Source organism: Megalobrama amblycephala, linkage group LG2, assembly GCF_018812025.1.
Source record: "Megalobrama amblycephala isolate DHTTF-2021 linkage group LG2, ASM1881202v1, whole genome shotgun sequence".
Lineage (NCBI taxonomy): Eukaryota > Metazoa > Chordata > Actinopteri > Cypriniformes > Xenocyprididae > Megalobrama > Megalobrama amblycephala.
In genome coordinates, this window is record NC_063045.1 from 59,161,781 (window position 1) to 59,178,882 (window position 17,102).

The 17,102-nt window shown below is 35.9% G+C and overlaps 1 protein-coding gene across 1 annotated transcript in view; it reads left to right on the forward strand.

The window, feature by feature from the left end:
* The first annotated feature begins 809 nt into the window (after positions 1 to 809).
* grk5 (G protein-coupled receptor kinase 5) overlaps positions 810 to 17,102 on the forward strand; it is an 18,174-nt gene continuing 1,881 nt past the window's right edge. Inside the window, exons 1-15 of the mRNA XM_048181263.1 lie at positions 810 to 1,091; positions 3,960 to 4,052; positions 4,264 to 4,376; positions 5,279 to 5,356; positions 6,423 to 6,520; positions 6,601 to 6,693; positions 6,792 to 6,855; positions 7,006 to 7,146; positions 12,135 to 12,325; positions 12,471 to 12,508; positions 13,078 to 13,167; positions 15,460 to 15,668; positions 15,816 to 15,956; positions 16,038 to 16,175; positions 16,254 to 16,430. Of these exons, the coding sequence (XP_048037220.1) occupies positions 1,040 to 1,091; positions 3,960 to 4,052; positions 4,264 to 4,376; positions 5,279 to 5,356; positions 6,423 to 6,520; positions 6,601 to 6,693; positions 6,792 to 6,855; positions 7,006 to 7,146; positions 12,135 to 12,325; positions 12,471 to 12,508; positions 13,078 to 13,167; positions 15,460 to 15,668; positions 15,816 to 15,956; positions 16,038 to 16,175; positions 16,254 to 16,430 (1,716 nt within the window). The 5' untranslated portion in view covers positions 810 to 1,039. The remainder of the gene's footprint in view (positions 1,092 to 3,959; positions 4,053 to 4,263; positions 4,377 to 5,278; positions 5,357 to 6,422; positions 6,521 to 6,600; positions 6,694 to 6,791; positions 6,856 to 7,005; positions 7,147 to 12,134; positions 12,326 to 12,470; positions 12,509 to 13,077; positions 13,168 to 15,459; positions 15,669 to 15,815; positions 15,957 to 16,037; positions 16,176 to 16,253; positions 16,431 to 17,102) is intronic.

Consider the following 17,102-nt stretch of genomic DNA (forward strand, 5'->3'; position numbering starts at 1 on the left):
TTCTTGATGCTTCAACTTCTCACAACTTTATGATATATTTTGTGAACATGCTTGTTCCATGTTGCCTTTGTGCTCTAGTATTAGTCCTGCATTTATGTATGGAAATTTTTCAGATTTTTGCCAGTTTTGTTGATTTTATTTGATTTTAATTTCTATAAAAATGTCCTCTGTTGCAGTCACACATGTGTGTGTGTGTGTGTGTGTGTGTATAATATAGAAAGTTCATTCCACTTTGTGTTTATGGCCAAGGACCAGACCTGTATTTAAATGTAGAAATTTTCAGATTTATGCCAGTTTTGTTGATTTTATTTGCCAATTTCTATAAAAATGCCCTCTGTTGCAGTCACACATGTGTGTGTTTGTGTGTGTGCATGTGTGTGTGTATGAGATACAAAGTTCGTTCCACTTTGTGTTTATAGTCTAGGACCAGACCTTTATTTAAATGTAGAAATTTTCTGATTTATAATTTTTTTGACAAATGAAATAATAATAAAAAAATAAACATTTTTTAATTTTCCCATTCATTAATTTTAAATGTGGGGTCAATCTGAGTTTTGTTGTTATAACAACCAAATCAAGCCCAGATTATTTGTGCATGTTTAAATAGATTATTTAGGAAAAGTCACATTTTCTCATGCCCCTGAGATGAAGGGAACACTTTAAAAATGAAGGAAACTGTCAGCAGGGTCAGATTGACCCCAAGGGCCCATTAAGGGTTAAACTAAATCCCTGAAAGCATAAAACGTCACTTTCTGCCGACGACACATCTGAAGCTTCACCTGTCAGGTCACCTGTACAGGTGAAACAAGATTGGGCAACACATAAACAAGAAAGTTGAGTTCTCATTTGTCAGAGAAGGCTTCACTCTGACAGCATGCACATCATTAAATCACACACAGGAGATGCATGTTATCTCAACTGAGAGCAGAATTACCTCAACAAATATGCAATAATTCAGTGCACAATAGGAAATAAGGAGAAAAATCAGTATTGCAAGAATTCCCAACTTGGTTGACTTTCATCAGCGGATACTGCAGAAATGGAGATTGAATCAATGGCTGCAAACTGTGCACTCATAAAAGCACGAGAAGGTAAGAATATTTATTTGCCTGTTTTTAATATAGATAAACAAAAACATTAAATCATTAATAAAATACTGTTGTCATAACATATGTGCTGTGATAAAACATTTTAACAATTGAAGGAAAGGATTGTGATTTGTTTTGCTTTGTTTCTTTGACATTGGTTAATGTGAAAAGTACAAAACTAATGAAACTGATTCAGGCTTCAGACCAAAACAAACATTTTTATGGGTAGTCGAAATGCTTTCGGTTAGCTGACGTGTCCTGTAAACCTTTTAAACAGTATTTTGCTGATTATATTATAATGCTTTTATGAGAGACTGTAAAAGTACACTGTAAAAAAGAATTGTTGGTTTAACATAAAAGTAAAGTAAGTTACCTGGTTGCCTCAAATTAAAAATTTGAGTTCATACAATGAAGGCGATTGATTTAATCAACAGAAACTGAAAATATGATGTTATCTGAACCACATTAATTATCTAAGTTGATTTGACAAAAGAAAAAGTGTTCTTTTTCAGTGTACTTTTAAAAATGTATTTCATATAATAATGACTTGTGAAGACAAAATAGTAATAAAAAAACTCACATAGAGGACCTTTTCCATTTAAACGTGAATTTGAACCTAAATTCTTGATGTGTGTTTTAAAAAAGCCTACATATATGTGTCAACTTACGTACATTTTATGCTTAATGACTGTAATACCTCGAAAAAAGTCAAAAGTCGTTTTAATTTTGAGTTTAGTTCCCTGTTCTTCAGTGGCCGTGAGCAAAAAGAAACAGCACATTCAACATATTTTCATGCGTCCTGCACCTCTAACCTGAAATACTCTGACCTCAAACAAAACCAGACACACAATGCCTTTGACGTCATACGGGCCTTGCATCACAAACAGGTTTGACTTCTTTTGCTGCGGTTAACAGCCTGTCAGCAGTACCTGCCTTTCAACAAATCTGAGGTCTAAAAATAGCTTTAGTTGCTGTTTTTAAAATAAGCAAAACCTGTCATGTTTTGTCAACTTCAAGTGTTTTCAGATCTAACTACCCACGTGAACTGGTATAATTCATCCAATAATGCTTCCTCGCATTATGAAGCTTTACTTTTGCATGTTGTGTTTTTGTTTTTTGAAAGTCTCTGTAAAGGTGTGGCGTCTCATATCTGATGTCTTTGCTCCCACTGCTATTTTTAGATCAGACTCATGTAGTAGAGGATGCCATGGATTCTCTACAGTTTTACTGTCAACAAATTGTCATTCAAACACACTACAAACACACACACACGTGATTAATAAAGCATCTGTTTCCACAGAAACATGCACATACAGTGACTATAATTCCAAGTATCTGCTTTGCTTGTCTAACTTTTTCTCAACATAACCTTCTGAAGTACTTGATAGAATAATAAACATAAATCCTTATAGTCCTTCTGGTATCGCTGTTAGACTTAAAGGGGTGGTTGATTGTGATTTCACTTTTTTAACTTTAGTTAGTGTGTAATGTTGCTGTTTGAGCATAAACAACATCTGCAAAGTTACGACGCTCAAAGTTCAATGCAAAGGGAGATATTCTCTTTTAAAGAAATCGCTTTTTAAGAACTACAACAAACGGCTGGTAGGGACTACAACGAGCTTCTTCCTGGGTTAGTGACATCACTAACCTTAAAATTTACATAAACCCCGCCCCTGAGAACACACACAACAAAGGGGGCGGGGCCATGTTGGGCTGCTTTAGAGAAGAGGAAGAGTTGTTGTAGTAGAGTGTTGTTGTCATGCCGTCATTTTACGCCGGACTGCTTCACAAACGAGGGTCAATTCAACACAAAAGATGAACATGACGGCACATGCTAGTGGATGAGTTGAATCAACTCCACAGCAACTACATAAATTTATCCACTAACCATTCAGAAACGTCCAGTTTCATTTTAAAAGTTGTAACTTCTTCCTGAGTCTCTCCATCAGTGTCGACTCCGGTTTGAACAATGTAAGGCTGAACACCGTTACTGACAATCCTCATTTTGTCTGCGTGAGATTCTCCAGCTTTGTTGTTGTTGAGCTGTTAAAGCTCCGCCCTCTTCTGGAAAGGGGGCGGGAGCAGCAGCTCATTTGCATTTAAAGGGACACACACAAAAACGGTGTGTTTTTGCTCACACCCAAATAGGGGCAAATTTGACAAGCTATAATAAATGATCTGTGGGGGATTTTGAGCTGAAACTTTACAGACACATTCTGGGGACACCAGAGACTTACATTACATCTTGTAAAAGGGGCATAATAGATCCCCTCTAATGGGTTGCCTCAATAGCAATCAACAGCATTTTTTGATTTCTTTATTTACATATTTATTGACATATCACTTAAGACTTACTGATATAAAATTATAATTAAACTTTATTTGGAGTATTTCTTTGTGTTTTAATATGACTATTAATAAGGATTTTATGATAATATCAGCCTTTAAATGCAAGATATTTAAAGAGTACCTAAAGTATACTTGCAATAGTTCCACTTTAACACAATCAAATATACGTCAGTATATGTTTAGTTGGACCTCAGTACTAATTAAAGTGCATTAAGTACAAAATTAGTTGTTTCAATTTAGCGGACTCTAAGTATACCAGTTTAGTATACCAAAAGTACAATTGCAGGGGATTTTTATTAAATACATAATATGTAAACATATTTAGTAGTATACTTAGCACAAAATAAATGTATTCCAAATACATTTTAGTATATTTTTTCCCCACTAGGGACCTAATGAACAATCATGCATTTCTGAACTTTATGGTTAATTTATGGGTTCTTTAAAGCACCATAATCAAAAGTTCTTTGAAGGTTCTCATATTAGTCTGTAAAACTTTTCCTGTTCTGCTCCATTGTGCAGTAGGTAATGGTAGCAAAGGAAGGAGTCGAAAATGGAAGGAGTTTCTGCGTTTCCCGCACATAAACGAGTGCACAGAGCTGGAGAGAAGCATTGGTGAGAAGGACGAAAGATGGGGAATTGCTTTTATAAATGTTTTTATTACTTTGCAGTGGACTTTATACACAGCAAAGATGCCAATATTACAAATGAGTACTGTAAAGATATTTCCTGTTTGTCATTTTTAAGCTGCAATAAGATATTTGCCTCTAATCACAGGAATGCACTGTATTATTTTCAATAAATCGTGTCCCGTTCTGTTTTCTAGTGCGAGACTATTACAATCTGTGTGTGAAACAGCCCATCGGAAATCAACTGTTCCGCCTTTTCTGTGCAACTAGATATGATCTGCAGCGTTGCATTGACTTCTTGGATGAAACGGTATTATCTTCTGTCTAATACGGGGTTTCCCAAACCTGGGTTTGTGAGTTGATGAAAAGCTAATAATTAATTAAATCGAACGTAACATTAAAAGAAACAAATGGGGCTGCACAATTAATCAAAATAAAACTGAAATAGCGATATATCTTACCAAATCAAAGACTGGATGTCTTAGCAGTAGCAAGACATTTTCATATGAAGTTAAATGTCATATCGCAGTTCAATCCCAAATAATCACAATATAATTTTTTTGGCCAAGTCATGCAGCCCTATGGCCAAAAATTATATTGTGATTAAAAACCACTTAATAAAAAAGATTAGTAGGCCTAGGTATTTTATCTGTTTACTTGTATGTCATATGACCATAACAAAACATCAGAGAACTGTAAACATGCAAAAGGGTTGTTAGATTATTGATATTAAGTTAAAATCTCAGGGGGACTTCAAGTAAATGTTTGTTTGGCTGAAAAAAAAAAAGTTTGGGTCTAATAAAAATTATTTTTCATAGTTGTAAATAAAGATTATCGGAAGAAAATACCATTTTAGTTTTTCTACTTCAGAAAGTCTGAATGTTTATTTCAATGTTTCCTGCCATTTCTTTGTAATTATTTGTGAAATTTACTAGCAATTTATGAGGGCAAATTGTTTCAAAGTAAATACTATACCATTTTTTCAGTATATAAATCTGAAGATTTATATATGACCTAATACTGAATTGTCTGCACTGAAATAAATTTACTTTCATTTTCACTCAAATTTCACAAATAATTTCAAAGACATGGCAAGTAACATATTGAATTAAACATGAAATTTTGAAGTAGAAAGACTTCAAGGCTAACATTTTGTGAAATGCAATTGGCTTGTCTATGTTAGTGAATGAATACTCTGATGTGCTCTTTCAGGTGGAATATGAGGTCACACCGGATGACAAGAGAAAGAACTTTGGCAAGCAACTCGTCACAAAATATCTCACCTCACAGGTCTTTACACATGCTTTTATTCCTTCCACTACACTTCCAATATGCATGATAATCACAGCTTAATATCTGCAGTTAGAAAACAGTACAAATTCTTGTGTTTCACATGAAGGAACCCACCCAGCTACCAAAAATATATTCTAAGAAGGTTTTGCTAATGATTTCATTCAGTTATAAAAATGGAATGTTCTCAGAATGTTCAAAATGTTTTTTAATGTTTTAAAAATGTTTTTTATTGGTTATACGAATGTTAAGGGAACATTCCATCATTTTTCAAACATTATTGGAACGTTACTTTTGAATGTTCTCTGAACGTTCTGAAACAAGTAGTAACCAGGGTTTGACATTAACACGCCAAATGCGGGTGGATTTCGGCATTAGGCGTGTAACGCAGTTACTCCTACTAGCCACTTTGGTGGGTCGAAATTCTATATATAATATATACATTTTCAATTGTAGCCTTTTGAAAGGGTACAAGGTATCTGGGGAAAGGGGAAAAGGTATCTGAAACAATCGACTAAGTGCAATGTAGTGTTGTCAAAAATATCAATTTTTCGATACTGAAAAATACGTGAAATGCTTTCAATACTCATTTTCCACAGAACAGATACACGATACCAGTCGCGTTTTCTCTCTCTCTCTCTCAGACAGCGTATAAAATAACAGTATAATGGATCCGTGCGTCAGGTCTTAAAGTGACAGCAGCCTAATATACCTGCTGCCAAATTATGAGTTAATATTAAAAATATCTACATGGCAGTTTTCCCCCATGTTATCGATGTCAAAATTGTGGCTCGTGAAAATGCTGAGTGGAAAACCACTATCCACAGTGGCTGGTGAGCAAAAAAGTTAATGTCAAGCCCTGGTTTTAAACATGGAAAAATGCTCCATGAGTGATGTGTAAATGATGTTTTTGTGCTAACATTTTGAGAACATTATTAAAGACCAGATAACATTGAAAGAACATTCTATTAATGTTACTGGAAGAACATTTGTTCATAACGTTGAGAGAACCTTGCCAGAACATTCTGAGATCGTTCTCTGTTTTCATGCTCGTGCATGTGTTCAGTCTTCTAGGATGCGGGAGATTTTACACCGTGATCTTGAGGAGTGCAGAAGTCACCTGGAGCTCAAAGCTTCTGAAGATGTCTTCAGCAATTGCCAAAAGTCAGTTCCATAATCAATGAGTCTTTGTACATGTGTGTCTATGACTATGACACTGATGTGTCATTTATTGGGTCTTGTAGGGCACTTCATGAGTATCTGAGCGGAGCTCCGTTTGAAGAGTATCAGAAAAGCATGTACTTTGACCGATTCCTGCAGTGGAAGATGGTTGAGAGGTTAGTGTGGGCCAGATGTGTGATTTTTGGATCATTTTAAAGCAATGCTGTTTTCTTCAGAATATGTTTTGAATGTGACATCACTTTCATTCCCGCAGACGTCCAATCACCCGAAACACATTTCGAGAATACCGTATTTTGGGAAAGGGTGGGTTTGGAGAGGTAAGACCACGATATAAAATCTATAAAGATTCAGTTATCAAGTTTAAAAGATGTTCTACTCAACAGGACTACTTTTGCTTGAAGTACAGAAGCTTATATTAGAATTAAAGAGGAAAGCATGGGAAGGTAACATGAATCCTGTCATTATAGGTATGTGCGTGTCAGGCCCGAGCATCAGGGAAAATGTATGCATGTAAGAAACTGGAGAAGAAACGTGTTAAGAAGCACAGGGGGGAAGCCATGGCCCTCAACGAGAAAGAGATTCTAGAACAGGTCAACAGCAGATTTGTGGTGAGAATTATGATTATTATCAGCAAGTGTTTGTTTTTAGCGGAAATGTTCACGCTTAAATTACTATTTCTGCTTGGGTGAAACTCACAAGACCGGTCAAGTTTGGGTGAATCTCACAAAACTGGTCACATCATGGTAGTATTTATTTTACACCCTAAAAAATGCTGAGTTAAAAACAATTTAAGTTGGGTTGAAAATGGACAAACCCAGCGATTGGGTTGTTTTAACCCAGCGAATGGGTTATTTTAACCCAACGATTGGGTTGTTTTAACCCAGCAAATGGGTTGTCTTATCTCAGCAATTGGGTTGTTTTAACCCAGCAATTGAGTTATTTTAACCCAGTGAATGGGTTGTTTTAACCCAGCAAATGGACTGTTTTAACCCAGTGATTGGGTTGTTTTATAACAGTGAATGGGTTGTTTTAACCCAGAGATTGGGTTGTTTTTTAACCCAACAAATGGGTTGTTTTAACCCAGTAATTTGGTTGTTTTAACCCAGCGAATAGGTTGTTTTAACCCAGCAAATGGGTTGTTTTATCCCAGCGAATGGGTTGTTTTATCCCAGCGAATGGGTTGTTTTATCCCAGCGAATGGGTTGTTTTAACCCAGCGAATGGGTTGTCTTAACCCAGCGAATGGGTTGTTTTAACCCAGCAATTGAGTTATTTTAACCCAGCAATTGAGTTACTTTAACCCAGCAAATGGGTTGTTGATTGGGTTGTTTTAACCCAGCAATTGCGTTATTTTAACCCAGCGAATGGGTTGTTTTATCTCAGCGATTGGGTTGTTTTATAACAGTGAATGGGTTGTTTTAACCCAGCGATTGGGTTGTTTTTTAACCCAACAAATGGGTTGTTTTAACCCAGTAATTTGGTTGTTTTAACCCAGCAAATAGGTTGTTTTAACCCAGCAAATGGGTTGTTGATTGGGTTGTTTTAACCCAGCAATTGAGTTATTTTAACCCAGTAATTGAGTTATTTTAACCCAGCAATTGAGTTACTTTAACCCAGCAAATGGGTTGTTGATTGGGTTGTTTTAACCCAGTAATTGCGTTATTTTAACCCAGCGAATGGGTTGTTTTATCTCAGTGATTGGGTTGTTTTTATCCCAGCGAATGGGTTGTTTTAACCCAGCGAATGGGTTGTCTTAACCCAGCGAATGGGTTGTTTTAACCCAGCAATTGAGTTATTTTAACCCAGCAATTGAGTTATTTTAACTCAGCGAATGGGTTGTTGATTGGGTTGTTTTAACCCAGCGATTGGGTTGTTTTATAACAGTGAATGGGTTGTTTTAACCCAGCGATTGGGTTGTTTTTTAACCCAACAAATGGGTTGTTTTAACCCAGTAATTTGGTTGTTTTAACCCAGCAAATAGGTTGTTTTAACCCAGCAAATGGGTTGTTTTATCCCAGCGAATGGGTTGTTGATTGGGTTGTTTTAACCTAGCAATTGAGTTATTTTAACCCAGCGAATGGGTTGTTTTATCTCAGCGATTGGGTTGTTTTATCCCAGCGAATGGGTTGTCTTAACCCAGCGAATGGGTTGTTTTAACCCAGCAATTGAGTTATTTTAACCCAGCGAATGGGTTGTTTTATCTCAGCGGTTGGGTTGTTTTAACCCAGCGAATGGGTTGTTTTATCTCAGCGATTGGGTTGTTTTAACCCAGCGAATGGGTTGTCTTAACCCAGCGAATGGGTTGTTTTAACCCAGCAATTGAGTTATTTTAACCCAGCAATTGAGTTACTTTAACCCAGCAAATGGGTTGTTGATTGGGTTGTTTTAACCCAGCAATTGAGTTATTTTAACCCAGTGAATGGGTTGTTTTATCTCAGCGATTGGGTTGTTTTATCCCAGCGAATGGGTTGTCTTAACCCAGCGAATGGGTTGTTTTAACCCAGCAATTGAGTTATTTTAACCCAGCGAATGGGTTGTTTTATCTCAGCGATTGTGTTGTTTTATCCCAGCGAATGGGTTGTTTTAACCCAGCGAATGTGTTGTCTTAACCCAGCGAATGGGTTGTTTTAACCCAGCAATTGAGTTATTTTAACCCAGCGAATGGGTTGTTGATTGGGTTGTTTTAACCCAGCAATTGAGTTATTTTAACCCAGCGAATGGGTTGTTTTATCTCAGTGATTGGGTTGTTTTATCCCAGCGATTGGGTTGTTTTAACCAAGCGATTGAGTTATTTTAACCCAGCAAATGGGTTGTTGATTGGGTTGTTTTAACCTAGCAATTGAGTTATTTTAACCCAGCGAATGGGTTGTTTTATCTCAGCGATTGGGTTGTTTTATCCCAGCGAATGGGTTGCTTTAACCCAGCGAATGGGTTGTTTTAACCCAGCAATTGAGTTATTTTAACCCAGCGAATGGGTTGTTGATTGGGTTGTTTTAACCCAGCAATTGAGTTATTTTAACCCAGCGAATGGGTTGTTTTATCTCAGTGATTGGGTTGTTTTATCCCAGCGATTGGGTTGTTTTAACCAAGCGATTGAGTTATTTTAACCCAGCAAATGGGTTGTTGATTGGGTTGTTTTAACCCAGCAATTGAGTTATTTTAACCCAGCGAATGGGTTGTTTTATCTCAGCGATTGGGTTGTTTTTATCCCAGCGAATGGGTTGTTTTAACCCAGCGAATGTGTTGTCTTAACCCAGCGAATGGGTTGTTTTAACCCAGCAATTGAGTTATTTTAACCCAGCGAATGGGTTGTTTTATCTCAGTGATTGGGTTGTTTTAACCCAGCAATTGAGTTATTTTAACCCAGCAATTGAGTTATTTTAACCCAGTGAATGGGTTGTTTTATCTCAGCGATTGGGTTGTTTTATCCCAGCGAATGGGTTGTTTTAACCCAGCGAATGGGTTGTCTTAACCCAGCGAATGGGTTGTTTTAACCCAGCAATTGAGTTATTTTAACCCAGCGAATGGGTTGTTGATTGGGTTGTTTTAACCCAGCAATTGAGTTATTTTAACCCAGTGAATGGGTTGTTTTATCTCAGCGATTGGGTTGTTTTATCCCAGCGATTGGGTTGTTTTAACCAAGCGATTGAGTTATTTTAACCCAGTGATTGGGTTGTTTTAACCCAGCAATTGAGTTATTTTAACCCAACGAATGGGTTGTTTTATCTCAGCGAATGGGTTGTTTTAACCTAATGGCTGGGTTAATTGTATGCTTAACCTGCTGGGTAGTTTTATTTAACTCAACTGCTGTTTAAAAATTACTGTATATGCTTGTTAAAAAAGTATGTTGGAAATTAACATTTATTAATATGTTTAATAAATTCACATTAATAAAGAATAATAATTAAACAATAAACATTTATTAAATTACTTATTAATAAATGTTCACCTTTTGATTATTATTGTTGCCTCTAGTAATTATGTGTCTGGGGCCGTATTCACAAAACATCTTAAGGCTAAAAGTAGCTCCTAACTTGCAGATTTAGGAGAAACTCTTAAAAATAATGGGCGTGTCAGTCCTAATTTTAGGAGTCCTAAATTTTTGCTCTAAGAGTATTTCACAAAGCATTTTAGCGCTAAAAGTAGCTCCTAAATCTGTGAAACATTAGGAGTAGTCAAGAGGACTCCTAAATCACAAAGACCAAATCACAAACAGTCCTAATCCACCCAAAGACACTGTACACCATTGAGACAATAGCGATAGAGCCTTAGGTGCTGAACTTTTTCTTTATAAATGCAATACATTTTTATTTATAGATTTGAATCTACGATGAGACGCAAAAAAAAAAAAAAAAAAACTTTAACAAATAAATAAATATTGTCTGATTACCTGTGGCAATGGTTTTCATGAGTTCACACTTAGAAATGATTGAATAGAGTAAAAAAATAAATAAATATATATATATATATATATATATATATATATATATATATATATGTAATAAGCGTATTTGGTGTGCTGTCCAAGGGGATCGAGGGCTCCGAGTTTGGAATTTAGCGCAAACCCAGAGTTATCTCCGTATCCCCAGCCGAGAGTGAGGAGCGGGTTGGCGGAGGGATGCAGAAAACTATAGGCTATAGGTAGTAACTATAGGTGAGTCGGCTCTCGTCTGTGTATATATTCCTCCTCTCGAGCTGATTAGAAAGACTGTTCGAATGTGTTTCTCCCAAACTTTGTTTATAAAACATAATTTGTCGCTTCAATTCTACAATCTCTTGAGATGAAGATATCCAAGAGGTGGACAATTAACTGTATATACTAGGTTAATTAGTGACACTTAGCCTATTTTAAAACCTTTATGGCAACAATATGGCAACATTTTATTTTGACTATGGCAACATTTTTATTAAAAAATATTTATTTGAATAGGGCAACATTTGTATTTTAAAACCTTTATTTGAATATGGCAACATTTTTATTAAAAAATATTTATTTGAATATGGAAACATGACACCTCATTCTACAATATTTCTGTGATTAAATCGCTGACTCCTCCCCCCAGCCAATCACTGTGTGTTTACTCCATAGCAACGAGGTCAACCCAACCCTTACTCTTAGCTTAAGACTTCAGTCTATTCCTTAGTAAAAGTTTGTCTCAGCAGCTTTGTGAATAGGTTTTAAGAGAAAACTCTTAGCTAAGAACTTTTACTGCTATTTAGGAGAACTCTTAGTGGTAAGATAAAATGTTTTGTGAATACGGCCCCTGATTTTTAATTTCCAACCTATTTTGGGTTCATTTTAAGCCAGCCATATATTTAAACAATAGTTGGGTTAAATAAAACTGCCCAGCATGTTGGGCAAACATTTAACCCAACCGCTGGGTTTGTCCATTTTCAACCCAACTTGGGTTGTTTTTAACCCAGCATTTTTTAGAGTATACAATAAAATGCAATATATATATTTGTATTATGTATTTGAGGTAGTACAAATCTATTTCTTTAAGCAAAATATAGTTTCTTTTTCTCTATTTGATTTTGTAATGAAACGTGGCTTGTTTTGTGTAAATTAGCTGTCTGTGTTTATTTAAATGTGTCAGGTGAGTTTAGCATATGCTTACGAGACAAAAGAGGCTCTTTGCCTGGTGCTGACGCTGTTGAACGGAGGAGACCTGAGGTTTCACATCTATAACATGGGCACGGTGGGGCTCGACAAAGACAGAGTACAGTTTTATGCTGCTGAGATCCTGTGCGGCCTGGACCATCTTCATGAAAAATCCATTGTTTATAGGTAGGCCATAAAACTGAGAGCTACAGTATTGTTTGACTTTTAATGGGCTAGATGCAGTTACAGATTATAACATACTTTCCAGTAAGCTAATCAAACAGATCTAGCTTGTCTCATAATTATGTGGGTTTTGTTTCATTTCTGTCAGGGATTTAAAGCCAGAAAACATTCTATTGGACGATAATGGTATGTGAACTTCCTCATTAAACAAAAGACGTTATAACTGCCAGTACAAGCTTTGTAACATTCTCTTCAGGATCTCAAATGTCCCTAACTTTCTATTTTTGGCATAATCAAATCTCATAATCAGGAAACAATTCTCCAAAATTGCTTTCGTTACCACAAACAAGGAAATTAATGCACCTCAGGGCATGTCAAAGTGGGCTGCAGTGAAAACTGAATCATTAACCTGTTGTGTATGTTTATGATTCTACTTTTAAATACAGTGACCTCAAAAAGTTTTTGGACTCTAGAAAAGTGAGAATGCTATTGCATAAGATTAAACGTGTTTATTTGCACTTGAATTCTGCAGGATCTTTGTCAAATGTTTTAGTGAAAGTGAATATCTAAATACATTTTGAGGCTACTGTATGTAGGATTCCAAGACGCTTTGTATAAAGAACTCTTTCAGGAAGTCTTCCTCCCAGGTATTCAGAGAGGAAGCCTGGATCAGGAAAATAGTTCTCAGCCAAGAGAGTTTTAAAAACTGAAAACTTTCCTTTTTCCTGTTAAATGATGTCCCCTGTATCTGACAGGTCACATTCGGATCTCTGATTTGGGACTCGCCATAATCTTGCCAGAAGAAAGACTCGTAAAGGGCAGAGTGGGAACTGTGGGTTACATGGGTATGAAAATCATCTTCATAGATATTTAACATAACAGCAGTTTGTGGTCAGTAAGTGTTTTAAAGGGGTCATGAATTGAAAAAATCATCTTTTTCTTGAGCTTTTGATATATAAGAGCTCATTGTGCTATAAGAATATCCTGTAAGTTTCAGAATGTAAAACTTCCTTGTTAGTCCAATAAAGCCTTTATTGACACCAAACCCAGCGAATGACTCGTGCATATCTATAGGTGAAACTCCGCCTCCGCAGAAGAAGTCAACGCCTACTTCATCATTGCAGCATTAGCCCCGCCCACAGGGGAGAAGAGCGATACAGGACTAAAAATAGCATTACCTTTCAAAGGATCCTAATGCTAGGAATATGGTTATTTATTTTCAACAATGTGAATGTCTCAGTTGAGCTTCATTTATTTGTATTCAGTACATTTCACTGTGGTTCTTTGGTAAATCAAACGCATTTCGATGCAAACAGACTTTTACGATATGGACTCAACAGTAATGCAACAACATGTCAGTAACTGAGTTAATTCTAATGCCTGATCTGATATTAATGATTCATGTACAGTCAGATGTTCTTTGTCTATGTGTCAGTAAATCAAACCAGTGACTAAACGCTCAACTTCACGTTGTTTCTCTTAGTAGGATGAAAATAATCTGTATGTAATTAAATTATATATAGAAATCAATCAAAGAACGCTGGAGCTGTCAATCAAACAGCCTGTGTGCCTCGCACCAAAACTCCTGTTTTATTCAACAAATCTCTTAGTTCCATCATATGTGCACTGTTAGTTATGATGAAAGCATTTGTTAGTGTGCAGAAATTGAGTTGCAATGACAAGATCTCTCATCAACAACATGTCTGTGATCGGCTACAATGTTCATCACTGCAACCTTTCATGCCACGAATGCCATAGATCTAAATGTAATGCTATAATCAACACTTTTCAAAATTAATTAAACTTGAGAGCTGTAATAGTTAACAAACGTGCTAAAAGATTTCGAGAGAGTAATAATCAGCTATTTCATATGCAAAGATGTCAGCCAATCACAGCAGTGGGCGTTCACACTGAAGTCTCTCAGCAGACACGCCCCTTAAAACAGAGCGTTCAAATCAGAGGCTAAAATCAGGGTAGGAAAAATGCCTTTTATTTCTAAATTATGACCATTTTTAATGTAAAAAGCATACTAACATTATAAGTGCACTGCAGGAAACATTATAAAACAATAAAACAACACAATTCATGACCCCTTTAATGAAGTCTCTTGTTATGCACTTATTTATTTGATCACAAACACAGTAAAAACAGTAATATTGTGAAATAATATTACTATTTAAAATAACTCTTTTCTACATGAATATATTGTAAGATGTAATTTATTCCTGATCAAAGCTGAATTTTCAGTATCATTACTCCAGTCTTCAGTGTCACATGATCCTTCAGAAATCATTCTAATATGAAGCATATCTGATTATTATCAATGTTTGGAAACAGTTGTGCTGCTTCAGATTTTTATGGAAACCGTGATACATTTTTTCATTCTTTGGTTAACAGAAAGTTCAAAAGAACAGCCTTTATTTGAAATATGGAATATTTTATAACATTATAAATGTCTTTACTGTCACTTATAACCAATTTAATGCATCCTTGCTGAATAAAAGTATTAATTTCTTGAATTTCTTTCCAAAAAAAAAAATAATAATCTTACTGACTCCAAACATTTGAACGGTAGTGTGTTATGTTACAAAAGCTTTCTATTTCAGTTAAATGCTGTTCTTTTGAACTTTCCATTCATCAAAGAATCCTGAAAAAACTTGTTTTCAACATTGATAATAATCATAATGTTTTTTGAGCATATTAGAATGATTTCTGAAGGATCATGTGACACTAAAGACTGGAGTAATTCAGCTTTGATCACAAGAATAAATTATATTTTAACATATATTCAAATAGAAAACAGTTATTTTAAATTGTAATAATACTACAAAATATTACTGTTTTACTGTATTTTTGATCAAATAAATGCAGTCTTGGTGAGCAGAAGAGACTTGTTTCAAAAATCTTAATATTTGCAAACTTTTGACTGTATGTATATATAATTATATATTTAGCATAAAGGCAGAATGACAAACACTATGATAATGTATAAATGCTTTATAGGCTAATTTAATAAAAGATTATGAGAATGAGTTTTCTTGGTTTTAAGGTGATGTGAACTAGGGGAAAATGTGTTTAATTATTATTAAACTAATGTCACAATGCAAAAACACTTTGATATTTTTTCCCATCTCCAGCACCAGAAGTCATCACAAACACATACTACAGTTTTAGTGTAGACTGGTGGGGACTCGGGTGTCTAATCTACGAGATGACGGCCGGAAGCCCTCCGTTCCGCAAACACAAGGAACAGCTAACTAAACAGGAGGTAGACAGACGAGTTCTGGAGATGATCGAGCAATACAACGAGAAGTTTGACGAGGAAACCTCGTCCATCTGCAGAAGCGTGAGGCCACATTTTATGCTCTGCTGAATAAGTGCAATCCTCTTCTGTTTTCATTGATATGATCTGATCTGATCTACAGCTCTGATTAGATCATATTTTCCATTTGAAAGGAATGCTGTACATTTTTCAAATTGCTTTACACTTTAGCTCCTGGCTAAAAACCCAAAAGAGCGACTGGGCTGCAAGTTCAGGCAAGGAGTAGACGCCATCAAAGGTCATTTGTTCTTTAAGAACATCAACTTTACAAGACTTGAGGCAGGAAGGATGCAGCCATCCTTTGTTCCCAACGTGAGTGTGTTTCTCACCTGAAAACAATCCTGTGATGTTCATCTGACTTATTTACTCATCAGATTTTCCTCTCTCCACCAGCCGAGAGCTGTTTACTGTGCAGACGTCCTGGACATCGATCAGTTCTCTACGGTTAAAGGAGTGATCCTTGATAAGGTCGATGATAAATTCTACATCAAGTTTAACACAGGTAGCGTGCCTGTGCCCTGGCAGAATGAGGTATGGGAAGAAACCTAAAGTAGAGCAATGTATATTTATGGTCAACTTTTCATATATGCATTTATAAAATTCATTTAGATGATTGAGACCGAGTGTTTCAAGGACCTGAATGTTTTTGGGCCACATGGAACAAGGACACCCGATCTCGACCGCACCGCGGTGATCCCGCAGACCAACATGGAGTCTCGGTTCATCAATCACAGTCCTCCAGATTACAGTCGATCCCGGCTGCTGAACAGAATCTTCAGGAGACGTGTAAGGAGCCCTTTTAAAACTTTATTTAAGGAATAGTACACCCAAAAATGAAAATTCTTTCATCATTTACTCACCCTCAAGTTGTTTCAAACCTGTATAAATTTTTTTGCTCTGCTGTACACAAAGGAAGATATTTTGAAGAATGTTTATAACCAAGCAGCCACACTGACTTCCATTGTATGGAAAGGAAATACTATGGAAGTCAACGGGGCTCATCAACTGTCAATATCTTCAAAAAAAGTCAAATGTATACAGGTTTGGAACAACTTGAGGGTGAGTAAATGATGACATAATTTTCATTTTTGGGTGAACTATCCCTTTAACACAATATTCCAGGTCATTTTCAATTTAAAGTCATCAAACGGAAGTTGCAATAGCCTTTTCTTCCCTATTGTGGCGTATATCCAACTGAAAAGGCTCATGACATTCATTTAAGATTCTCAGATGGACTGTCAGTTTATTTCAAGCATTTTCCATTCAAAAACAAGTTTAAGAAAAATTTCGTCCTTTCACTTCAGTTCCAACAGAACAGCCATCTTTTAGAAGCTCCAAATGTTTGTAAACATGCATTGAATGAGGAACCAATTATTTAAAGGTAATTAAGTAGGCTATTTTAGGCATTGAGGTGTGTAGTATAAATACATTCCTAGACATCCTACATAAACCATGTTG